Source organism: Falco rusticolus, chromosome 4 (genome assembly GCF_015220075.1).
Source record: "Falco rusticolus isolate bFalRus1 chromosome 4, bFalRus1.pri, whole genome shotgun sequence".
Lineage (NCBI taxonomy): Eukaryota > Metazoa > Chordata > Aves > Falconiformes > Falconidae > Falco > Falco rusticolus.
In genome coordinates this window covers 20,696,188-20,722,608 of record NC_051190.1, presented here as the reverse complement: position 1 = coordinate 20,722,608, position 26,421 = coordinate 20,696,188, and the positions used below count along the sequence as shown (strand labels likewise).

The 26,421-nt window shown below is 42.3% G+C and overlaps 1 protein-coding gene across 8 annotated transcripts in view; it reads right to left on the bottom strand.

Moving 5' to 3' along the window:
• Window positions 1-4,409: 4,409 nt before the first annotated feature.
• The window catches only part of CHL1 (cell adhesion molecule L1 like), a 138,257-nt gene continuing 116,245 nt past the window's right edge, over window positions 4,410-26,421 (bottom strand). For 5 of the 8 annotated variants that reach the window (XM_037386358.1, XM_037386357.1, XM_037386354.1 and 2 more), the window contains 9 exons: window positions 23,731-23,953; window positions 21,071-21,186; window positions 20,699-20,903; window positions 20,344-20,466; window positions 18,832-19,011; window positions 11,877-12,038; window positions 11,063-11,194; window positions 10,170-10,242; window positions 4,410-8,319 (listed from right to left, as the gene is read on the bottom strand). In XM_037386358.1, the coding sequence (XP_037242255.1) occupies window positions 8,103-8,319; window positions 10,170-10,242; window positions 11,063-11,194; window positions 11,877-12,038; window positions 18,832-19,011; window positions 20,344-20,466; window positions 20,699-20,903; window positions 21,071-21,186; window positions 23,731-23,953 (1,431 nt within the window). In that variant the 3' untranslated portion in view covers window positions 4,410-8,102. Of the gene's footprint in view, window positions 8,320-9,435; window positions 9,440-10,169; window positions 10,243-11,062; window positions 11,195-11,876; window positions 12,039-18,831; window positions 19,012-20,343; window positions 20,467-20,698; window positions 20,904-21,070; window positions 21,187-23,730; window positions 23,954-26,421 lie in introns of all 8 variants that reach the window. The other 3 variants (XM_037386361.1, XM_037386360.1, XM_037386362.1) reach the window with 3 other exon arrangements.

Sequence of the window (26,421 nt, the reverse complement as noted above, 5' to 3'; positions counted from 1 at the left end):
GCTGGATGAAGGATAACAGCAAACCTATTTCAGAATAAACAGAGAAGAGCAGCCACATTGCCCAGAGGGGGAGAGGGGAGCAGCCCCCAGCACACACCACAAACCAGTGCGAGCACAACAAAGCTCTCCGATAGAGATCACAGCCCCATCAACCTCCCCAGCAAAGTCTCCCAACCTTCCCACATCGCTTTTACCTCTTTGCACAGGTAAAAGCACTAACAAAGCCATGCTCCCAGCGCTGGTATGCTCTCACCCAGGTGTCTAGGTCACCTTCCCATGGACACAGGGCTTCCCGCAGCTCCAGCTCCATCCCCAGTCTGGCAAACACATAGGAGACCGCCTCACCTCCCAGCCCTGCTCGCAGGCAGGGAGCTGTGACACCCCCACAGTGCCTCCCCATCCATCAAGGGGTGATGGAAACACTTTGCAGTCATAAAGGTGCAAATGAGGAGGAAAGGCTACCGATTTGTTACTGGGATAACTAGTAAAGAAGTACCACCTGTATGTCATTTCCTTCAGGAGCAGCAGTTGAAAATGAGCCAGTTCTTATTCTGGCTAAATGCTGCTGTCTGCAGGAGTGTGCACAGCACGTAACCCCAGCAGGTGCTGAGCAGAGGCAGCAGCTCCCTGCTCACCCTGTGCCAGCTGCGGCTGCCTGCTGCTTTGCACCCTCCCACTCCTCCTCACACCAGCCACTTCTCACCTCTACCCCAGATGAAGAGCAGCTGTCAACGCCACCAGCTTTTAAAGGCTTCTGTCAAGGAGTACTGCAAGCATGCTGAAAAAGCATAGTGATACAAAGTCATAGAGCTCCAAAACAAGACCAGGGTGTCAAAGTCAAAAAAAAAAAAATAAAAAAAAATTAACAATGACCAAAATGTATGGTTGCATGTATTCTGTTCCGAAATATTCCTGCTCTGATGTCGCAAGCAAATGGGAGGGACTGTGCTGCAAATCCTAGGCAGGGCTGTATCTGTAGCACAGGAGTACAAACTCTGCAGGCAATTCTGTTTTTTTTTTTTTTAAATCAAAGGGCCCTGCAGTCAGGTAGGAAAGTCTCCTGTGCCTGCACAGATGCTCTGCAAAAGGAAGAAGCACAGCAGGTGTTGCCAGCTGGGTGCTGTGTGGCCAGGCAGTGGGACAGGGTGTTTTTTTACAGAAATACCCTTACCTCCAGGCAGTGACACCTCTTCTGGGCAGGTTCAGCTAGATCAAATGGGGATGTGGTTCTTGCTAAGATTGAGGCCATCAAGGCCTCCAGCATGGCAAAAACACCACACAGGTCTTGTTAAATAAGGTTTATAACTCTGCAGAGCCTACACATTTCCAAGGAGTGATGCTGCTGGTATTTCCCACTAGGTGACTGGCTCACTTCTCTGCATTTCAGGCTTATTAACATATGGCAAAAGTCCAAAAGCGATGACAATTCACTGGAATACTGAAGAACGGAATGAAATGTTTGAACATTAGAAACAATGCTTTGCCCCCAGAACCATGCCAATAATGCCAACTTGGTATTAAAAGCAAAATATTAAACAAATATATTGGTCCCATACTTCCTCCTTAAACCTTCGCCGGGGGATTTGTGGGCTGGGTGTCAGCAGAGGTGGTGGGATGCGGTGAGCTGGGATCTGCAGCCTGTGCTCCCGATGGCGGCAGCAGCATCTTTATTCTCACTCCAGTGAAGCACGTGATTGTAAGACTTTTCCCTCTCCATTATGTTATTGAGAAAAGAGCCAATCTCATTATTCCAGAATATGAATAATGATCAAAAAAACCCCTTGGGATGCCCTTGGTGCCACCCTGAAAGGTGGATGCTAGTTAGCACAGTCCTACTTTCTGCATTTGCACCAAATGTATTAAATTCAATTTGTGGTGAAGAATGCATTACGAAGTTCTGAAACCTTCCTGCTAACATGAAGTAGCTAAAAACATGAGGAAGAAGAAAATGTACAAGAGCATTTCTTTCACCGAGTGAAATACTCTTACAATAGTACAGGAACCACGTGGGTGTTGGAAGGCACGGATTATTCTCTCTGTGAGCAATTTGTACCACACTTGAGCACTGCCTATATCTTTCAAATTTCTGTTAAATACCTTTAAAAAAAATAAATAATGGATTTGGCAGCAATATCAGCTGCCACGGATTCATCCACTGGCTTTTAATGAGTCCTCAGCAGCGGCAGTATTGCTGTTCCAGGCGCCAGCCGGGTGTCCCACCTGGCTGGCCTCTCTCCCTGGGCAGGCTAAAGAAAGCATCTAACACCGAATATTACAGGTGTGGAAGAGGGGAAGACAAGATGACCATTTCAATACTCAGTAACAAAAGAACTAAGGTATTTTGCTCTTTTCCTGTTTTCCTTGGCAAATAAAGAACATCTGTTGTATTTCTGTATAATGAATACATATAGATTTCGGACTTTTAGCATAAAGTGGGATTTTCCCTAACTAAGGGATAAGAAAAGAATGAGCATTACTGGTTTTCTAGGTGCCTGGTTACTTATAAAATCACCATTATTCTGGTGATCTTCCATGAAGAGCAGAAATTCACCCTGCTAATCTTTATAGCTATATTCTACCACATGTAACTGGATCAGTTCCTTTCACCTCTGTCCATGCCTGATATGTTGAGCTTTTGTCTTCCGTTTCATGGCTAAGCGTATTTTAATACTAGATAATGTTATTTTTGCAGGTATTTCACATGCCACTTAGCTTAAAGCTCCGTGTGCTTGGGAGGTTATGCAATGTTAAACCGACAGAGAGTACATAAAGCATGTTATAGAAGCGAACATTATATAGGATGGTAGTTTGATCCAGGAGATGATCATACCATGGAATAAATGAGGCGTTTGAATTCAGGGTGTTTGCAGTTGAGGTTCGTCCCTGCTTTGGCGTAGATCACAGCGAGATGGCCGGTGGTCTGCGCGGCCTGACAGCCCCAGCCCGGGCAAACCCACCGCGGACCCCCAGCAGGAGGGGGCTACAGGCGACACTTAAACCCCAGCCCCAGCAAAGAGGTGGTAGCAGGAGAAAAAAACCCAAAGCAAAATGAAAGAGAAACTTGCTGATTACAAGTAAAGCTTTTGAAGATTACATCAAGTCAAACTTTTATTAGCAAAGTTGTATTTCATGTAAAATGGAAATCTCTTTTAAAACCATACGTGCACATATGCATGATACAAACAGCCACTACAGTACAACACGTTTCTCTAAACTTTAATAAATGCACACTAACGTTTTGCTCAAAAAAGCAACATTGTAACGGTGACACCACATTTGCTTTGATCTTTTCTCATGAAGTTACAAAGTATCTTGTTTAAAGTAACAATAATACAAACGAAACAGACAGAGTGCTTTGGCTCAAACCCACTCGCTGGTGCCTGCCTGGAACCCAACACATCAGTCGGACCACTCAAGACTTTTACATGAAAGATCCAGAGCTGCAATGTAAACATGTACTGGTACTCCGACACGGTTTATACGCCTTATTTTGAAATACTAAATGTTAACAGAGATGCAGCTGAGGGCTTGATCCATTGTCAAACAAAGGAAATGCTCTTGCCATGAAGAATTTCCTTTCTTTATATCCGTGCTTACAGCTACGTAATCTAGATTTACCACTCATCTGCAAAATAATGACTATAAAAACTTATGATATTTCCTTTCAGAAGCATGCAAGGATCAGTGAATCTTATTCTAACTTCAGTTTACAAAACTGCATGTGGAATTACTGTTACAAATCCCCACCCTTTTACATAGAAAGATTGTGCTACTATTTGTTTTCATCTCAAAAATAATCTCGGCCTGAACACTTTCATTAAAACCTCTCAGTGCATTGGCTCTGACCCATTCAGTCAATGGAAGCAGTTATCAGAAAAAGAGCTACTCATTAAAATTGGTGTAAGAAGAACAGAACACAACAAATATCACAAATCATTACATGATATGCTAATTAGATCCATTTAAAACTTGAGTTGCAAAGGTTTTAAAATTTATTATACATACACACATATTTTTATCCAGAGGGGAAAGTCATCTTCTGATTTGGTTCCTAATTCTGCCCTTCCTAAAGATCCAGCCCCAGGAGGGCTCTGATACCCAGCCCTGTGCTGTTACGTTATTGTATATATATATAATGTAATTGCACAATCAAGAACTTGTAGGAATGGCCCCAGATTCATTTTCTGGCAAAATCTGGGGACCTGGTCTCAAGAACCCCCCAGATTTCACCAGAAAATGAATCTGGGGCCACTCCTACAAGTCTTGATTGTGCAATTACATTTTATATATACATATATATTTAAAAATACTTAGGTCTGAGATTGCAGTCCATACCAAACCAATGGTACGCTGCTCTGTGAACACAAATGGCTCATTTGCACAGGAGCTATCACATAGGGGTTTTTTTCCCCATTAGTTAGAAGATTTAATTTTATTTGTTTCATCTTTTGCACAGATAAAACTGCACAACTTTTTGAGAAACATCCACCCCTCTCTTGTTCCAGAGGAGGCTGCTTAAATCCGCAAGCCAGGATTCCTGGAGCCAGGGGAATGCCTCCTCCTTGCTGGATGAAATTGCATCCTGGGCTGACTAAGATACCAAATCTGCAAGTGTCATTTCCCCTCTCACACTTGTAACTGCCAGCAAAACGTAATGGCACAGCGTAACCAAATGTAACCAAGCTAACAGCCATGGCATCGGTAATTAATAATTCCCTGCCCAGCACGCCTGCAGGCTCACACGGCTGGCCACCCCTGACTCCCTCCTCCCAGCAGGCAGCCTGCAATTCCCTGCTAGGCATTCATTAATGAAACCAGCACAGATTTCCAGCAACTAATTTCAATAAACACTTCTGGCCAGAGTGGGGAGAAAAAAAAAAAAGTTACTTGACTTAACATACTATTTCAGAACTGTGGTACAGTTGGTGATACTTTTTATTCAGCCTACATGGCCATGCTCCCTCTCACCTGTAACAGACTGCCCTAGAAAAAATGCAGCCCATCCCCTGGCAATGACAGAAAACTGCTCAGGAAAACCTAAGCTTGCTCAGTTAGTTTACTTTTGAAAGCAAATCTCTAGAAAACCATTAGTGTCCTGCACTTTCCAAAGTACACTGTATGAGTGGTACCCTTACAATAGAAAATAAAACCCCAGCAGAGGGGGGGGGAGGGGAAAGCAAAATAAATTATTGGGAAAGAGAAAAAAGCTCAGCTGAGTGAGATTCCCCAGGAGTTTTAGCCATTTGCTTAATATTCATTGGGCATATTCCTCAAAAGTCAGCGCATGCTGTAGAAATTCCACTGCACATCTTTTTGTCACTGCATGATTTTTAGGCCCTAAGGCATCATGAAACACCAACATTAAGATTTAAGGATCTGAATTAAAATTTTAATAGAAAAAGCACTCATACTGGCACAGATGAGTAGCACATCACAGGAATGTCATAAACATCTCTTAGCAGCAACAGAGCAAGTGATAGCACAGGGGATTTATATTCATTATTCGATAATTTGACACTCAATAATATGATTTGAAATTTGTGTCTGTTAGCATAGGCATTTTCTGGGACAAGGAGTCTAGTTGATCTGCAGTGACCCGAAGGACAAGCAATCGGCTGACTGGGACTGCGGATGGGTTGCATCCTGCCCCCCCCCCCGGGTGCCTGCCCACAGCTCTGCCCGTGCCGGTGCCCCGCGGCTGGTGCGCTCTGCTGGCACAGCCACCACCAGGAGAGCCCTCCCCAGCCCTCCACACCGCCCACGAGCTGGGATCCAGGGAATCCCACCCCAGTTTGGCTCCCTAACGTTGCTCCTATTTTCAAAGACCCTTGCCTATGCGCTAGTGCGAATGATTCCTGAAGGAATTACACCACAAACAGCCCCAAGCTTGCAGCAAAGGCTGTCACCGCTGTAATCAGTCCCAAGGATTTACCTGGTTTGGGCTGCAGCAGGCAAGAGCCAGCAGGGAAAGATCCTGGTGTGAAATGTCTCTGTTGGCCAGATGCCAGTTGTCACATTTCTCCAATTATACACTCCCTTCTTTTTAAAATGAGGATTTTTTTCAAAAATGAAAATTACTTTGGACTTTTCCAGCATTTGGATTGGAATGACAGAAAAAAACCCTTTAATAAGTAATAAAAAAAGTGAATCATTTGTGTCACCAGCATGGAGTGGGGCGATTTGTGACTCAGGGCAGATTTCCACTCATCCTTTTACACTCATACACACGGCATCACTGGCGGTTTTGGGCTGGCTGTTTGGGGTTTGCTTTTCCCAACTGAAGGCTATACGAAAGGCCCTTAGAAGCTAAAATAAAATAAAATAAATAATTATTTTTTTTAAAAAAGAGGAACAGATAAGCAGAAGCATCGAGCTTCTCAAGGCCACTGCTTTGGGAAGGCACTGGGCACTGGGGAGGAGCCCAAGCCCCAGGGGTCTGTGTGCGAACCGCAGCGTTACTGCTGGAAACAACCCCCACCTCTGCGGGCAAATAACCAGTCTGAAGTGTAGCTGTTCCTGGAAACTCGTCACCATGTCAGTAATTCCTGCTTCCTCTCTTTCTTCCATTGAAGTAATGGAGGCCATGAAGGAGCCATTGGGGATAGTTGCCTAATTACTCTCCCGATGCAAAATGGCTTTTAGGATCTATTCCTCCTGCAGTAACTATTTTAAAAAAACGTTACAACTGAAGCGCCAGCCATTTGTAAGTGCAAGAAGTGAAGCCATATCGATGCTCTACTCAAATAAGCGTATTCAAAGATACAAATGCTTTCAAAGAAATTCAGGAGATTCCAATACAAAAAGACCAAAAAAATGTGCCGTACAGCTTTGCTGAGTTAGTGTTGGAGAGGCAAAGAAAATTATGAGATTTAAACCAGCATTCAGTAAACAAAATATAAAAGAAACTATACCATAATATTTTCTCTTTGCTTTCGCTTCTGTTTATTTAACAATGAGTAGCTTGAAAATAAATGATCTCTTGAAAGTCAGGTAGGTCTATTTGATGTGACACTAGAAAGAGGTGAGATTTCTATGACTTGTATACACACAACTCCTTCTGAAAACTAGTTTTGTTGGTCCAAACTCATAACGAGAAGCAATTCTACTCATTCCTACACAGCTATACAGACTCATGCTAGCAACGTGTCTCATTTCAAAATAATAGAAGGTTGATTTTTACTTGTGTCAATATTAATATCATATGTACAACGTCTCCATGAAATGTATGCTAGCGCACAAATATACAGATATGAGACAGACAACAAGCGTTTTGCTTAGAAATGCAGCTTGCAGAGACTCGGGAAAACAAATTAAAATACTTTCTAATGATGGTGGATGGGAACCCTGTTTTGCCTTGCCACAGGAAAGATACTGCAGCTTAACTTATTTAAGGAAATAGTGCCAGCTACTGGACAGAAGATTCATCCACAAGGCCAGAGTTTTGTCTTTTAAGAGCAATTTTTCTGTGGATAAAGTTGCATCTCTAAGTATTGGTAATTGCAGTCAGCTGAAACCACTAAAGTAATTCTAGAGTATCACAAGCAGTTTATTTCTTTATGAAACATTATACAATATATAGAATATATTTCTCCAGTATTTTAAATTATTGTTTTTCTCAGTAGGATGCATTGTGTCACTTTGCAGAGTTACTTGGTTTTGTTTGATTTTCTTGTTGTGTTATAACCTCTACAATGCTGAGGCCACAGTACAAGAGAGAATACTACATATACATGTATGTACAAAGTGACCACAGGCATACAGGAAAAAAAAATAAAATACTATACAGAGAAACATATTCCAAACCTTAGAAATACACGGAGTAGCAGTTAAGTATACAGATGTAACACTGAGAAATTCTGTTTTGGTAAGATTAAGACATTTTGTATAGTAAAGAATTATTTGTTTTGTTTTAATTAGAAGTAAACACCTAGAAATTAGGATGGAAAATCATCTTTTAGTGGCAGTGACTTGTTTTCGTATTACCTGGATGTCAGGTTCCTGACTGGCTCAATTGGCAACCTGCTTCCAATCACATGGGGTAACTGCGGAGTACTAATCAAGATAAATATCACAATTAAACACGAATCATTCTTGCTAATATTTTAGGCGTGGAGAGGAAAAGTTGCTGTTGAACTCCCAGTGCTTTCCACTGATCCTTTTTCCTTAGATCCAGAATAAGCTCCAATAAATGAACCATCTTCATTGAACATCCCATGCTCCCCTTCGCCATAATCTACCAGACTATCAGCACTTTCAGTGGCTTTAATGTCCCCGTTAATTGACTGGAGGCTGCCTTTCAGCGGCTTTTCATCGCTGTCACTACAAAACAAAAAAATGCCTTTCCAAAAATCTAGCTTTTAATTGCAAGCACGGAAACTGCTCTTTTTATTGTGAAAGCAAGCAGCAGGAGGGAAGAGCGAGGGAAACAGCTCTGGGTGGTACCTGGGGAGTGATGTGACCCCTCGAGTCCTGCTGGGTCTGGGGCACTTCTGCCAGGTCACACACCCCTGAGTGCCCCACGTACCTGATTCTGTCATTATTACCACAATGGATTCGGTTAAAAAGGCAAACATAAATTTGGGGTTTTTTTACCCCTTTTTGCCTCGGGCAGAGAGCAGAACAGGCAAAAAGCAAAGGGGAAAGAAAAGGGAATGCTGGAAAGGATCTGAGGGATCCACTCCAGTGCCAGTGCCAATATCAAGCTTCGGCACCTTACAGAAAGAGATGTTTTCATTTTACAAAACAGCGGGCAATATTCAGGGCCTATTTATTTCATTTTTCTTTCAAGGTGTGTGAGTGAACCCATACAAAGTTGTGGCATGGGGCATCAGGTGTAGGTCGTATCTCACTGCTTTGTGAGCAGCTGTTTGATTTGAGATGAATGAAAAAGGGGTTTTTTTCCCCTTTTTTAATTTGTCCTGTTGTTATCTGACTGTAACTGATGGAGTTTCTCTCTGCTAAAGGGGAAACACAAGGAAAAAGGAAAGCAGAATCTGAGTGTCTTTATCTGCTCATATGCACTCAATGTTCAATGGCGATTTCATGGACAAGCCCAGACCCACCAAAATTCAGGGAAAAAGGAAACTCCACTGGCCACTCCTGCCTGAACACAACGTTTGGGGTGATTGGGAACACAGATTAAAAGACTACAAAAAAAACCCCAAATCAGGCCTCTGAACTAAGTACATAATTACTCAATTATGGCCCTTGCTGATGCCAACTAAGTGTCAGAGCTTTGGTAATGTTATCTAAGGAAGGCCAGAGAAATACACCTGAACTTTACCTCTTCAGCATCTAGTTAATAATGTGTTTAATCAATACACTAAAAATATTTGCTACCTTTTTTCACATGGTACTTCTATTGATAAAAAAGACAAGTTTGGAGTTTCAGGGAAAAGGAGGGGGTCAAAGTTATTAACCTCAGGACTTTCTTACCTTTCTAAATATTTGTCCCATTAGAAAGCATTAAAAATTAAATAAAGATGAAATTATGCAGAAAAAAAACCCTATTTCAGTACAAATAATGTAGGATATATAAGTGGGATTTGAATAGAAATTTTACGCCCTTAAGGCCAGTGACACCAGTTTTCCACCACAGTTCTTATAATGATGCACTTTTTTCACACCACAGTTAGGTAACATTGTAAGCTTTAGTTATTTTAAAGCAGCCAAAGTGATTATTTTCAGTTCTCCTACAGAAACTTCTGTAGTTACGTTTGTTTGGGTTTTTGCCATCTCTTACTGTATTTTAAACTTTTTAAAATTCTCTTCCACTAAATGAACGTTCCCCATATTACACGATTTAGGCCTGACTGGGTGTCAGATACCCACTGAAGACATAAAAGTCTTCCTATTGACTTCAGTGGACATTACAGTAGGAACCCAAATTATCATATATATGTACATTATTCATAAATGCTAATTTAAAAAAAAAAAAGCAAGTGAAAACCACTGATACATCAACATTTACTTATATCCCGACTTGGATGGATTTAAGTATACTGCATATACCCTTATATTCCTACTATTACCCACTCCTATGAGGTTTGCTTTGAAAATGAAAAATAGCATTAATTGCATGCTATAAAAATGTCCTAAATAACGATGACATCTGGAAACAAACAAATCCCCAACAAATAAAAATGCTTGTTAAAGCAGGTCCTATTTACCTATATTCCCCAAAGATTTCATCTTTTATTGATTGAGCTTCGGGATCTGGATGCAGATCTTCTTTCTCTTTCACTGTACAAATAAAATAAAGCACAGATCTGTATGCCATGTTCTCCGTGGACTTTTCTTTCCATAGGTGCAATGGGCAAGCTGCCTGTTGCCTAATGCAGGGGGCAGTGGCTCACACTGCGTCTGTGGCTGGGCACAACAGCACGCTGCCGTCTAGGGTCTGCAGCCATTCCCTGCTTTGTAAGAAAGCTTGCAAGTGTCTATGGAATCAGAATGGTTTGGATTGGAAGGGACCTTTAACGGTCATCTAGTCCACCACCCTGCCGCGGGCAGGGACACCTTCCACCAGCCCAGGCTGCTGCAAGCCCCATCCAGCCTGGCCTTGGACACCTCCAGGGATGGGGCATCTGCCGTCACTCCGGGCAACCAGATTTATACTTAAATAGTTACGCTTGAATCCTTACTCACTGCTTTGAAAATTAAAGAATGACTTTTAGCAAAATCTTCTATTGTTAAGCAGTTTGGCTACCCATGGAAAGCGATGTTGGGATGCCAAGCAGCAGCTGCCAGGTGGGAAGCGAGCCGGCAGCCCCCGTGCGGCTCAGGGTGCAGCTGGTGAAGGACCTTGACTCTACGGCTGGATTAAATGCTGGAAGATTCAAGGAGGCCTCTGCAAGATCTCTGACCAGCACACAGCAGTATCTCGCCCAGAGAGCACAGTTTCACTTTTGTTCATTAGATTCCATTTTGTGGATATTTATCAAAAGCTACAAATCCTAATTGGATGTTTCTGCTCGCGGCTTTGCAGCCTCCAGAGATAAAAGTCTGAAGGATGCTCTTTATTAAGATGTGAACATAGTGAAAGGACAATAAATCCATTTACCTGAGTATTTTCCTCCTTTATTTCTTCTGACAAAGCAAACAGTTAGCAGCAGCAGGGTGAGCAAAGCGATGGCACACATCAGTCCAATAAACCACCCCTGGGTGGAAATTCCATCATAAATGCCAGCATAGGCTTTGCAAAACAGAAGAGGAGTAAAAAAGATGAAAATTAATCAGAGGAAAAGGGCATCATCCTCCTATAACATGAAAACAGAACATGATCTTCGCTGGATCCTAATTAAATCAGTCTATCACTACTTTTTGTGTTCAACTTAAAGAACAGCAAGACAGAAATATGTCCGGAGACTGACATTTTTAGATTTATGGGGAACGTGCAGCATACAAGGCACAATACAGACATTTTGGAAAGGTAATTCTGAGAGAGCAGTCGACTCAAAGGATTAATGCCAAATAGGAAAGCTGAGCAGAGAATTGTTAAGCCTCTCATGCAAAAGCAGTTTTGCGAAAGAAATAGAGTTAAAAGTGCACCCGCTACATGCAAACCGCTGGAGTGGGACACTTAAAATGGATTGTACCACAGTACTACCCTTTCCAAATCGCATAGGAGGGAAAACTGGTTTGTAAAGGTTTGTAATTGTTCCAGGCTATCGTGCATCAAGTACAAGCACAGGGCTCTGCCGGGAACCACGGATGCATTTATGCTCCCGTGGGATTCAGCCGCAAAGGTCAACTTAAAAATCACCGAACAAAATTAAGATTTTGGTACACTTTCACTGCACAATGTAAGATGTAACCTCAGCATTTATTTACATTCAAAATAAATCTTTATCACCTTGAAGGGTTTCGTGTCTCACCTCTCCCCCTTGTCTCAATTACATCTTCAAAAATGCTATTGTTATCAACCCAATTCTTAGTCACTAGACGAACTGTATATTCAGTTCCAGGCTCAAGCGCCTCAATGGGGTGAAACTTTTGGGTGGGTTTTACTGCTTCTGAAATCTTGCCGATCCCTTTACCTATGGAATGTACATATTTAAGTCATATTGATTAATCGTATTCATTGAACAAAAAGCCTGTGAAATGCAGTTACAAATAACGTAAATAACACACAAACACGACACACGAGGATTTTTAACATTTGTCATCAGGTAAGCTGATTTTCCAAAGCAGGCAGTAAAGTAAAAAACATTCCCCTTATTTGATTTTTAATATTCTATCAGATAAAATAAACAGCAGACTGAAGTAATCCTGATGTTTATGAAGGGGTTTGTACATTTCCCAGGATGAAAGTTAATATTGATGGGGGATTACAGATCTGCTTTAACTAATGCGTGCTTAAAAAATTACAACTTGAAAGTGGGCTTGCTTTGTATAGATAATCTGGGGTTTGACGCTTCTCCCATTGAACTGAACTCAGCAGGGAAGCACAGACAGCTTGTTATCTGGAAATAGATTCTTATGTGTCTCACAGAAAAAAAAATTAACATTGGGATTTGTACTCATTTCTCTGCTGACACTGATTTTCCATGTCCTTTTAAATTCCACAATGCCTGCACAAAGCGCTGTTTTCGGTATAGCTGAAGTTTGCTTTTAAATTGATGTTTAGGCATTTACATGTTGCAGATGAGTTTAATATTTGGTTAGGAGGTAGAAGGGAAATTCCAGTAGCCCTACTTTTAGAGCCTTTTTACTTGCAAAATGCCTATTGTGATTTCTGTCTGCATTAAGATGGCAGGGTATTAAATAAGCTTTGTTAAAACAGCATTTGCGGATAACAGAAAAAAGGACATCTACAGAGGTTAAGCAACCACCGCCTGAACACGAAAAGCCTGTTCATCCAAGTCAACTCAGAACTGCATGTCGACACAGGAGACCTCTGTAGTCAAACCATGGGTCCAACATGGGGGTGCGCCTGCCCTCCACGGCAGGAGAGAATTGGGAGGGGCTGCACTTAATAAACATCAATTTTTAATTGTGTTCAGTTGCCTAATTTGCCTGCTTTACCCAAAGTTGTCTGAGCTAAGGGTTGAGCACACAGTATAATTTGAAAACTACTTGACCGATTAGCACTGACAGTAAAACAACGCTTGATAATACTTAAACTAGTAAACAAGCAAAGCAAGAAGCTTTCAGAGATTAAGGCTTAGTTGACAGCTGAAGGGGAAAAAACCAAAAAGATTAAGATGAATCCAAGCACAATCAAAGCAGCAGTTCAAGATAAGTTTTCCAAGGCAACTATACATGTATTACAATAAGCAGTTAAATTAGTAGACCATTGGGACTCAGAGAGAACACAAACGGCTGAAATACTGCTGATACTGAAGCACAGCTTATTAGCATAAATTAATCCATCTATCGGTAATTTTTGCTAAATGAAGCATAATGAGCCATAATTTTTAATCAAACTGCAAATTAAACAACAGGATACCACAGGTATATTTTAATTACATGTTCTAAAATCAAGACATCAGAAAACCATATTTAAATGGAAACACTATCCATAAAGTAACAAGAGTGAATTTGAACCTTCAACCCACTGCACATTAAACACCGTACAACACTCAGGCATGACACATCAACCGCAGGGTCCGCGCTGCACCCGACACACGTCTCCTTAGGAAGCATTTCTCCTGAATACCTGGTAAGCAAAATGCTTAACCCTGAGCTCAGCGGCAGCCCACGGCGGGGGGTCATCGTGCGCTTCCTTAAACCAACTTAACCAGTCTGTATCCTTCACCTATTTATTTCCAGCTTGGGCCAGCCTCTTCTTTTTGAACAGTCAGCTCTTTACAGAAGCAGAACGGGGGAACTGATACAGCTGAAAAAGAACCCTTTTCTGGCAGGTTATTGCTCAGCTGTATCAGCCCCTCTGGCCATGCTGCTGCCCTGGCACACCGAGCAGTGCTGGGCTGGGATGCTCCTATGGGAATGAGGGTTTGAGCCCAGCCTGACCCGGGACCAGGGATCTACCATTGCCTCTCCAGGCTGGTTTAATGTCACCTAGCCCAAAACACTAAACAAAATATTTTAATTTTTTTCTTTAAAACTCGGTACAGGTGTACACTGCTGGGTGATTATGAAGTTTCTTTCCATGCAATTTCTTTCTGGTATGTGTTACACACCCAATATAGTACCTAGAGAGGAGAAAGCATTGCTAATTGGGGCAAGTTTGATGGCTGGAATAGAAAAAACAGTGTAGCATCCTGAAAAATAAAAGCAAAGATATACAGATAAGGAAAAGCCCAACATACTGAAAGGTCAGTGAGCTGCAGAAATTAGCTTCAGAAAATTGAAAGCAGTTGGGTTAGGTTTTTAATCTACAATAAGGGAGAAGCAGCATTAGTAATAAAGGCATATCACCAGCACTTCTCATCTTCCTCCACTATTTATCAGCCATACCATGGGACTCGCATGAACATTAAACACTGAACTGCAATTTTACAATATTCCTACCGGGCCTCAAGATTTATGAGAGCAACAGAACACACATTTTTTATAGAAGCTTACGGTATAAAGGGAAAAACAATATAAACTGCCCCCAAAGACTTACAAGAGCGCTAGTTCTCAAAAAGTTAGCACATCTGTTATAAAACGTACTTACATAAAAAAAAAAACCTGGCAGTCTAATAGCTAAATACTAATTGTGGGCAACATCTTAATTTATAACCATACCTGTCTAAATACATCTGCTGCAATAAATGGAAAGTTGAACTTTCATTAATTTTCCCCTACTGCCTGGCTATTAAAAGCGTATAAATATGCATCGCAAGTATCCTTAAGCTTCTGGGCTTTTTTAGTGCTGGAGGTAACTCATGCTAAATTGGGAATCTTTTAAGCTATAGAGATTAGTAAACCTGTTGTACGTGAAGTCTATTGAGAAGAATTTATAGGTGAGTTAGTGGTCATCTATTGGTACTGATTGCCATTTGTAGGAGAAATCTGAGCTCGGACAAGACAACAGCTTACAGCTTGTTCATCTCTTCCTCTACTCTTTACCCCTCTGTGTTGGCTGCACTGGGGCAGACTGATACAAGAGGACAAAGTGTGTGTGTGTAAAAGACAAAGACAAACAGTTAATCACAAATTTGCTTCAAGTACTCCAAGACCGATATATTTTGCACATTATATTTAACATGCCTATTTTTCTTGCTCAAAACGATAGGAGTTTGAAACAGCAATGCACCACAGATCCCATTGCCCAGCCCAGCCGGTGGGCAGCAGCCAGGCTGGCAGGCTGGTTTGTTGCCTGCAATTAGCAACAGTGTTTGATGTTTGATGGGCTACAGTTCCCCCAGCCAAAGAGGAAGCAGAGTGGAGTGGCATAAATGACAGAAAAAGAAACTTTTCCCCAAGATTTCACCAGGTTCTCCCGATTCCCAGCACATAGGGTCTGCTGGGAATAATACCCGTGGTTACATATGGCTAAGGCAGTTGTATTTTTCCTTTTTCACTCTGTCTGACAGAAGAGAACTAAACCCATACAAAGTTTTGTTACAAATGGTTACTCTCCTCATCTTATGGTGTGTCACAAAGGTTAGTACCCTCCGGCTAGGATTTTCAAGGAGCCTCTGGGATTTACGTGCCAATTGCCACTGAAATATAATGAAACTGGTGAACTTCTATTCTCTGGCCTCTCTGGAAAATAAAACTACAGCTGTACGGCTTCCTCTGGATGAACTTTTCATTAAGGCTTGAATTTCTGGTCACACAGTAATAATTCTCAACATGTAATACGTGTTTAGTAATCCTCAAGAAATGCTGGTAACCAGATGAAAAGAAGCTTTATGTTGAAGAAGGGCTGCTATATTTAATTATTTTCACTTACGTCAAAACATTATTATGTGTTACGGTTCTGAGGGCTAACGATCATTGGGAAATCAACATTTTCAAGGGGAAAATTAATTAGTTTGTAGGTCATTTAAGAAATACTGCCCAAAAATGAAAAAGTTAGAGATAAAACTCATTTCCTAAAGGCAGCATACCTTCATCTATGGAATGAAACCAAGGCAAAGCCACAAAATTTAAACTAGGATTTGTTTTGCAATGCAAATATCCTTTTGCACAGGTTCTTCATGATTGTCCACAGTATTTTATCAACAAATGATACAACTCTTTGGTTGTCTATCAGTGTTTCACATCCAAGTCATTACGGCTCTGTTTATGATCTTTCGTAAGACAGACACCTTTTATTTCATTGCCTTCATATTAGCCGACAATGCTGGTCGTGTCGGATCATGCAACAAGGATGCTATCAATGAAAGCTTTTGTATTGCCTACTCCTATTTCTCACTAATTCCAGTGGGCCTGCATTTAATCCTAGAGACAAACACCAAAGTGTAGTTTTCCTCAGTGAAGTAATTACACAGAAACAGCCCCTTCTGAGAGAGGCAGCGCTGCCGAGCAAGGGGCTTGCTCCCCACTGCCATCAGGCAGGCACAGAGCGTGGCACTGCTCTGCTGGACAAGGAAGAAATAGAGATGTGAGCATGAGATGGTCTTTTCCCATCAGTAGCCACTCACTGACCTTTTGGTAAAGTGTTGCTGATGTGAAGCAATGTGTTACTCCTTACAAAATCTGAATTTGAATGGTTCATTCTCAGAGGAAGATGCTGCAGCTGTAGAGGAAGGGTATGATCTACCCATTTATCTATACTGGGAGTTATATTTATTTAATTGAGAGATTTTTTTTTTTTTACTAAATTCAGTCATTCATGCCATTTCAAACTCATCAGGAAATGGGTTGCACATAAATTATAGGCTGGTAAAATTATCATTTAGAGCACAACAATTTTCCCTAAACAGACTTGATTTTAGTGGTGAAACATGCATACTCGCATATCCCAACCTATAGTGGCAGGGGTAACTGCAAATAAGTGAAAGCGATAGCAGTGATGCAGATCATGTACATCGATGATAAAATGTGAATGAATCCGTAGCTTCCACCTCAACATCTCCACTTTCCTGGCAGAACCCATTGTGAAATGCTGAAATACGCATGGCACAGCCTGCAAAGCTGTATTACAGCAGTGGAAGCTACTCAAAGTCTTACAATGAACAATGAGAACTTTAGGTTTTTATTACTAAAACCAGAACACAGTGGATATCGAATCACTGAATCAAAACCCAAAGAAACTTGGAGTGCTCTGTCATGGAGTTTCATTTCAGAGGGCACCACATTTTATATTTGTCATTTATGTGGGTCATTTTTAATGATAAACTTTGACTTTTGAAATCAATTCCTTTCTTCAGAAAGAGAGATTGTTTTAATTTTGAGCAATCGCTTTGCTTCCCACACCACAGCTTAAAACCCCAAGAAGGTCACTGAAAAAAAGTGATTTTTTTTTTTCAGCTTATCATGTTTAGTTGAAAAAATATTCAAGAAATTTAGCCAGCAAATAACGACACAAAACTCTAATGGCATCTCAGTGACAGATGCAGTGTCCTAATTCAGAGTGGCTTGAGTACCAGCATCTAATCGCAGAACTGGACTCCTGCGGCTTTTATTAACTATACTATATTCTACAAGCATTTCACAAGAAACAGTTGCTTCTACTGCTGCAACGAAGTCTTAGGAAAGAAGGGAATGAGAAACGAATGGTGACATTACCATCCTTTTAAGCATATCAGGCAAGGATGCATTTTACAAAACCTGACAAGGATATTCAAAGTTACTGACTTAAGTGACCAGAAAACATCATTCCAGCTGCCCAATGAAGGCCAGAAAAATTAACTAATGAAACTGTATACTTTTAGCTTGAAAAAAACCCTGCATCTTTTACTTTCCTTAATGAAGATCAATTTTAAATCACGCTGATGGATTAATAGTTACTGGCATGTGAGTACCTGTATACTACAGCGAGACTGGAGGCTACAAGACAGTTGAGGAGTTTTGCTACTTGAGAAAACAGATGATAGTTCATGATTGGAGCCTGAAATGGGACGTGATGAGTTTAAAGTACTTTTTACTTCTTTTAACAGTAACTGAAGAGATTCTGTGACTTACAAGTCCAACAGGATGTTGTGCAACATGAAACATTGTTCTATTTTATATTAACATTGTTCCAGACTGTTATCATTGCTAAAAATGATGAAGCCAGGATTCTTTTGCTTATCACAGTCTCTTTCTCCTTCCCCGTGGTAAGCGCACAGCAATGGTTTCTGATTAATAGCAAGGACTTGTTCCTCGGTATTGTAGAGTTTTCAGACTTGCTGAGCACAGTACGTTTTATTTCATTTCAGCTAAATATGAAAGATGAGCTACCATACAGTGCTTGAAATTTTCCTTTAAATCACTAAACATCAGTGGTTTAGGATAGGGTCTAAGTGGCACACAAACGACACTTCCAGTCTCTGATAAAATAATAGTAATATAACGGGTCAAATGCACTGCAGTCAACTTTATGTTCATCTGGATTTTCCATGTCACATACCTGCCCCCAATGTTGCTGGAAGTCCCCCATCTCCATGCAAGGGAGGAATTTATTTTTATAATATTCCTGAGATTAGATTATCTAGTTCTTCAATTTTCTGTTCATGACCAAATGCAATTCACTTATTCTAGTATGGCTTAAAAGAGTTGGTCATTGGGAACAGAAACACAGCCCTGTACAGCAAAATGAAACAGATAAGCTCTACTTTTCTGAAGAGCTGCATGGCTACATTAAAAAGTTCATTGATTGTTCTCATGGAAAGGAAAACAAATTTATTTCATCTAATTACAAAGGAAATGTCAAGCCTGGAATATTCTCAATAGATTTTCCCATTATTGTTAGAGCTTCTCCACATAAAAACATATTGCCTATTAACTTACTCCCTTGAGCCATCGTTAGTCCTTCTTCTGTGACCGGCTTCCCACAGCCTTTCACTGTACAAGCCTTTACATAGAATTTGTACTTGGTACTGGAGCTGAGACCTGAAAGCCTCCAGCTGAGCGTGGAGCGGTTTGCCACGCTGATGTCGTTCAGAGGTCCGATTTCGTGTGTTTCGTTTACTGAAAGGGAAAAGGCAGGCGAGTCAGATCCAGCAGCTAACGGCTACGGACATGAAACAGGCACGGACGCTCCTGCAGGGGAGGCACTCGGCAGTAAGTGGGAGGATGAAGCCTGAATAAGCATACCTCACCTGCCTGCCAAGCACTTCAATGGGGTTTATCTCATTTGGTGAGCTATTACCGTTCTTAGAAAGCTCTCCGATTCTAGATATGCACAGACTGAGTGGGAGGTAAAAATTACTGTCTCCTAGACCATGAAATATATATGAATCGCTTCCTGCTTGGCTTCCTGCTTGGCTTCCAAACATCTGCAAACTTTTACAAGCAAGTTAACAGATGGCTGTTTGCTTTGCTCTGCTCTGCCTTGGCACAGTTGGCAGCCAAAGGAGGGGTTGCCGCTCCCAACCCGCCTACATAGATGGATCCACTCTCTGCTTATAGTCATCAAAACAACGAGAAGATCCAGCCTCTAGCCACTGCTTGCCAAGGCAACTGGGCAGTTCTGCTATCAGCAGAGGTAAGTGAAAAGTACATTTTTTAAATTTTATTTTTTTGTAAACAGGGGACAGTCTAACCCTGGTCCATCCTCAAAAAACCTATAAAACACCCTGAACTGTCACCACACCTCACAGCTGGTGGTGTGGCAGTGTGGGACCAACACTGGACCTTGCCTGCGGTTGTCTATTCAGTCTCTTCCCAGATACTCAGGTCTTTCGTAGGCAAGAAAGAAAGAAATACCCCTGGTATTTAGTCGTTTCTCAATGTGATGACTCAACAACATGACTCAGGTGGTACCTGTCTGCGATTCTGCTGAGGCATTTTACAGGGAGGAGGTGCACACTGATATAATGTGAAGAACTGAATAAACATGGCTAAAGTGCTCTGGTTACAAACTATTTTGCACTGAATGAGTTTCACTTCAGTAAAATGCACCTACAGTTTATGGGTCTTCTTAACTACTATGTTAGGTACAATTTACAAATATGAAATAATTGAATTAGTCTATAAACATGGAATGGGGCATAGCAGCGATGTGACCTTGTATCGGGAAAGTGCATGGAAAACTTTTTGCTCTGGAAGATGACTTCAGCCTGCCCTCTAGCAGGCTGTGTGCACATCGCAGTCCAAAACGTGCTGTTCTGATCAGGGATCTTTCTGATCAGGAATCTCAGAAAGTGCCCTTCTCATCAGCCTCTGTTTTAAATAACTTTGTGCATATAACACACACACACACACACCCCGTCCCCGTCCCCCCCTTTTTTTTGTTGTTTCTTTTTCTTTTTTATTTTAACTAACAATGCTTAAATTCTAAAATCAAAGTGAAACACATACTTATCTGGTACTGCAAAATGTAGCCAGTAAGGTGACCATTTGCTCTCTTGGGAAGTCCCCATGACAGTGTGACAGAGTCCTTGTCAAAGTTCAGGATCCTTAGAAACCGTGGCTGCTCTGGGACTGGAAGACAGAGGGAGCAGCATTCAGAGAGGGAGCCTGAACAGCGCCGTCCCTACACACGCTTGCTTAGTGAGGCTATAGTTTATCTCAACACCTGCAGTTCCCCTTCCTAGTGAAGAGTTTTATGAATACTGGAGATTTTACTAACCCTTTAAATAGGAAATCAACTTGCCTTGTTACAAGGGCAACTTCTGCTCATGTCCCTCCGCCCCATATTCTCATTTTGCCTTACCTCCTTCTGGAGTTTCAAACACAACGGGGGAGCTCTCCGGGCCATCTCCTTTGGCGTTGTAAGCCAGAACAGTTAAGCGGAATTCACTGAAGGGCTCTAGACCAGGAATCATCCCATAGTTTCTGTCTCCTACAAATGTTAGGAAGTGTTTCTCTGGGTGATGCCTTTTTCCATCCAGCATGCTTTTCGTTTTCCACCAACTGACCTGCATTGAGATCGGTATTTCTATAAGAAATTATGTTGCATGGGGCTGAACACGATATTGAATTCACTCATCTTCCCAGTAATGAGAGATCGCAATCTACCCTTGATCTGGGATTGATTGAATAGCTTATTCAACTACAGCAAAATAATTAAAGAGAAATTTGTAACCTTATAGCCTCTTAAATGTCCACGAACTCTGTCCCTTGGTATTCCGAACCAGAAGACTTTGACCAACGTACTGTTCACAACATCCACCGACACACCGGAAGGAGCGGCATCTGGAACTGTAAAAACAAAAGTGCTGCCTGTTAAAGACACTTACAAGAGCTCATCTCACACTGTTCACAGCCACGGGGCTTGGCTTTCCAGCTCAAGCTGTGGCAGTTCAAGCAGTCTTACCGCAGGCAAGAAAAAAGCCATTCCACCTGCATCCAGTGGGTAAAACAGGCCAATAAACATTATTTTGCTGTATCGGGGCTTTCTGCTGCGGGCTGGAATACAGGTGCACTGGGACATATGAATTTCTACACCAGTATTTATGATTTCCTGTTTCAAGTAATGCTTACAGCAGTGAGAATATAAAAAAAAAAAACTATTAACACAGCACTCAAGAAGGCAATCATAAAGTTTTTTTATAATCAATTTCATTTTACAACTAACTCATTAAACAGTAGGATTTTAATCACTCTGCAACACAGAGTGCTATTATAGCATCTGAAAAAAGAGGCCTTGATCCATTGACAACTGAATCACAGTGAAGATTTTCCACTGATAGATATAAAATTATATCCATCACAGACACACAAAGAAAATAAACATGCTGTGGGGTTTCTTCCTCTCCGCTGTCACTATTCACCACCTCTTCTGCCATACACTCTACGGGGGAGAGAAGACCCCCAGACCTCCGTGTTGCCCCGCTCTGGGTGTGCAGTGGGGACTCTCCTGTCTGCACAGCACCGAAACCTTACGCTGGTGAAACACCAGGAAGCACTCGGCAGGTTGTAAACATCAAACTGTTCCACGCAGGGCTGACATGGCAGACACCGGAGCGCTCGCTCGAAGGGAGGAGCTCTACAGAGAGCCTGCCCTGGGGTTTCTTTCCCTCTGTAAAGCTGGTAACACTTTTTATATCTGTGGCTACCACGGTGACTTTACTGACAGTTTCCTATCAACCTGTCGTGGACCACGATGCTCCACAGTGGCTCCTGTGAGAAGCTGCAGTGAGCGGAGAGGTGGGAGCAGCAGCACCCACCACTCACCTACTGCAGCTGGGCAGCAACCGCGGTGGGACGCGGGGTGTTACACCGAGGACGTGGCTGTCTCGTCATTTCAATAAGCAGCAAAACACACGCCACATGCTCGCCTTAGCTGGTTACGCCACCACAGACTTTTCAAAGGCCAGTCAAACCATCAGTTTTTTCATTCTTACAAAACCAACTTGAAGACTTCAGATTCCCCATGGGATGAGCACTGTCTAACGAATAAAACTAATCTGCAGATCTGAAACACAAACCCTTTGCTGGCCACCCTCGCCCCTCTCTGCCAGCCCCCCAGCCCCTCCTGCCGACCACCTGCAAAGGCGACAAGCATTTGTATATCTGGGATGAGGGAAGCCTGGCACCCCACGCCAGCTGGTCACCATGCTGTTTATTCCCTTGCTGATTTAATTCTTTAATTCCTACAAAAAATATTCTTTTTTTTTCTGTTGGTGTTAGTGCTTAACCGAGTTGCTTCCTAAAGGGCAGCTTGGCATTGCCTTACTGCAGCTGGGTAGGTTTTCTAGTCCTCCAAATATCTCCTCTAGACACCAGAGGGGACAGGCTGCTGTTCAGAGGTGTAGGGGTGGCCTCAGCAGTGACTTTATCCAGTTTCCCACAGGTGTAGCAAGGCTGTTGCATCCTGAGTGACACCAGCATTAATTCTATTAGCAGGGCAATCCTCCCGCATGTCCACTTCTCCTACTGGACATGACTATTAAAGCCCACCATGAAGCTGCAGCTCAAAGAGCATGCGCAAAGGGTGGGTATCACAAGCCGTTGCTGTGATTTCAGAGCAGCCCTGGGCATCTGTTTTGTGAGAATGGGTGGCAAGAAGAGAAAGCCTCTTTGTTTTATCTGGCCTGGGTGAGGCACTGCAGGCATAGTCCAAAAGCAGAGGTGGCCAGGTGCTGAGAAGACTCGGGGAGGAGGCTTGGAGCAGGAGTAGATCCAAAGCAAAGCCTTACAGCGGAAGCAGACTTCTGCAGAGAGGCACCTGAGAGAGGGCTGTGCCACCCAGGAGCCACGGAAAGCTGCTGGACAGAAACCCAGCCGGAGAAGGGGACCTGTTCCTCAAGTCCTCAGCGGACAAGGTAACAGCCAGCCTACATGGGAACACGGCATCGTCTATACATCCACTTACAATGCCCAGCGCCTGAGTGTTTCTGCTTAATTGCCAGAGTACTTAACTTCTGACAGTGTTAAACTGTTGAATCAGGCCCCAGACAACGAAAGAATTTTTTCCCATCAAGTAAAACACAATGACTGCTACACTTCATAGGCTTCTTATGGACTGTGGCCTTCAAACAAGTACTCAGATTAAGCCAGCAACTGAGATTAATGAAAGCACAAGTGACCTTTCCGAAAAACCCCTCAAACTCCAGCAAGTTAGCAACCATGGCACTCAGCATCAGTCTTATCTGCATCTCATGTAGCCCATCACGCTGAGCACTGGCATTCAAGCAGTTCTGGCCACTGGCTACACCTAATCCATCACTCTATATCCAATCGTTCTGCATCGCAAGCATCCCCCACGCAGCGTATTTTTACATGAAAGTTTCCGCTACTTACCATCCTCTCCTGAATACCCGATGGTAACATTTGGTTCAGGACCGGATCCTAAATTATTTACTGCTTGGACTTTGATCTCATAAGGCACGAAGGTGGGAGTGTTTCGCAGGGTCAGAGAATGCTTCTTCACCATCTCCTCGTTCCAGTCCGCCTCGACTCCCCGCTGCCGCCAGCTGACTTTGTACTCCAGCCCCGGCCCATTCCTCTCCGCAGGCTTCAACGGCTGCGGAAGAAGTTAAAAGAGATCTTGTCTGCCTTTGTTGCAGTAATCATGAAACAGCAGCTGAGGGGAGGGGGGAATAATTTTGGAGAGCACGTTACAACAGTGGGAGAGAAAAGTAGCGGGGGGGAAAGAAAGATTTAAGTTTTCGCTGTTGTGTTAATTTCAAGACGACTGGAAGAAAAATGTCATGACTTCAAGAGAAAGGTGGGTGAAAGGCAGAGAAACTGTTCAATTAAAACCAAATTAATTGATAGTAGATACATTTCTGCATACTACATGCAGCAGTTTTTGTTTTGCCACAGGTTTTCTTTGCTTTCTTGCGTGCTGCAAAACCACACGCCTTTTAGCACAACGAAAATGCATAATTTGGTATAAGGCTGTGTGTGCCTTTTAGTACAGCTAAAATCTGCATTTTATCTTAGAATTTTATGTCGCACAGCAAGTTGGGTCATTAAAATTCAGATTTGTTCTAAATGCACACCAAATGCTTGAAACTACGCCTGGACATTTAATGTGCAACTGCTGCGCTACTCTTTTTTACCCATCAGCAGAAGAATTCATCACAGCATGGTTCCCATCTAATTAACATTAATTTATAAAATATTAGAAGACGTATAACAGTGGCTTGTCATAAGACATTCTCCAGTTGAGTTTATTTCTCTGAAAATGTACTACTTTAATTAATTAAAGTTAACAGGTCACCTGCACTACTAAAAATAAAAATGAGGAGGGTTATTTCAGTCCACTGAAACAGCTGTGGGTATTTCCCACCATATAGCCTAATTTAAGTAATATTTAATTATATATTGTACATATTAAATATATAATAACTGATATGTTCCCAAGCTGTACACAGAGGTCTGAAATGAAACGGCATCGGCTTGTAAGCACCAGCAGAAAGCGATGCCCCATTGATGCTCCTTGCAAAGGGGGACCTAGGTCTGCGGGATCTGCAAAAATTCCCACTTATCTGCTCTGAGGGTACGAGACCTTTGGGATGACTGCGGCGAAGGAGTGAGCAGGCTGGGCAGCCTTCTATCAGGCAATGCTGGGAGAATCACCTCCATGGCAAAGATCCTGGAGAATGGGATTTGCAAGAGAAGCTGAAGAAATAACAAATTCCTACTAAAAAATAACTCCTCGTTTAGAGTTAAATTGCAGCGCTGCTTGACTCTTATTTTGATCTCCCTGAAGGCTGCAAATCCTTGGCTGAAAAACTAGTTGCTAATGCTCATCTGGTCTCTTAATCCAAAATAGGCAGATTAACATCATTTTCCAGCCTTTGTCTGCCAGGAATAGCGTGCTCAGTGCCTAGCATTTTCTCTGAAAAGCATACAGGAAACACCATAAATAAATGACTATGCTGTTTACGACATTTAAATGATTCAATAGGATTTATCAAAGCCTGTCCATCCCATTCTCTCCCTTCAGTCTCAGTTTCCATTTCTACTTTTGCCCTGCCTCAGCAGCAGATTACAGGCTTCCCAGCACGCAGCCGCTCGTTCTCTGCTCAACGGAGCGGTGGGCACAGCCGCATCTCCCAGCCACACTGGCTATTGCCGCTCTGCATTTCTTCGGAGAGGCAGGAATATATCCATGACCCTGGGCTACACTGGACAGCAAAAATCCCCGTTCACATCCAAGCCCATCGATCTAGAGGGCCATCTCCTTCTGGCGTACTTATAGCCTGGACCACCAGTTCACAATGGGGAAACATTTATTGTTCTTTGCTCTGAGTGGCAGATTGAGAAGTAAATCTCATGTAAATTGTGTTTAATTCCAGCCACAGAAAAATATGCTTCCTTCCACAGTTGTTGAAATTTGTCTTAAATGAAGCAATACACAGCTCTCTAAACTGTTGGCACAGAAGCTGTAAGCTTACAAGCCAGGGAATTTGAAGACTTGAAACCATCCTCAAGAACTCTACGCAATTCCTTTGAGACACATGCTCAGGAGCTTTATCTACATTCCTTCAGTCCTTGATGTAAAAATTCAAGCTCACATTCTCTCGGTGAAGCGATCTGCATCATTTTGAAGCCTCCAGGCTGGAAGGGCAGAGCGATGCACAGAGCACCCCTCCCCGGCCCGGCTGCTCCTCCTGCGAGCACGGTAAAGCCGCAGTCATTTTAAGCACTTCCCTGTATGCAAGATGCACACAAGAAGAGCACACTGGGGAATTCTCACTGTGCTTCCACAGTTCTTAATAACCCGCAAAGTTAGATGTAAAAAATTGTCTTTTGAAGCAAAAATGATACTAGGGGGGAAACCCAGTACACACATTAAAGTCAATAACACCTTTACCTTTGACTTCAGGAGCATCGAGGGTCCTACCTATGGAATTTGCTAATTCCCAAAACACAGAGGTAGGGGAAGGGGAGATAAAGTCAAGGGATCTGTTATTTCTTTTTTTAAATGTAATTACATTAAAACAACATCATGATAAATTCCATGCTGCTTTAGAAACTGCC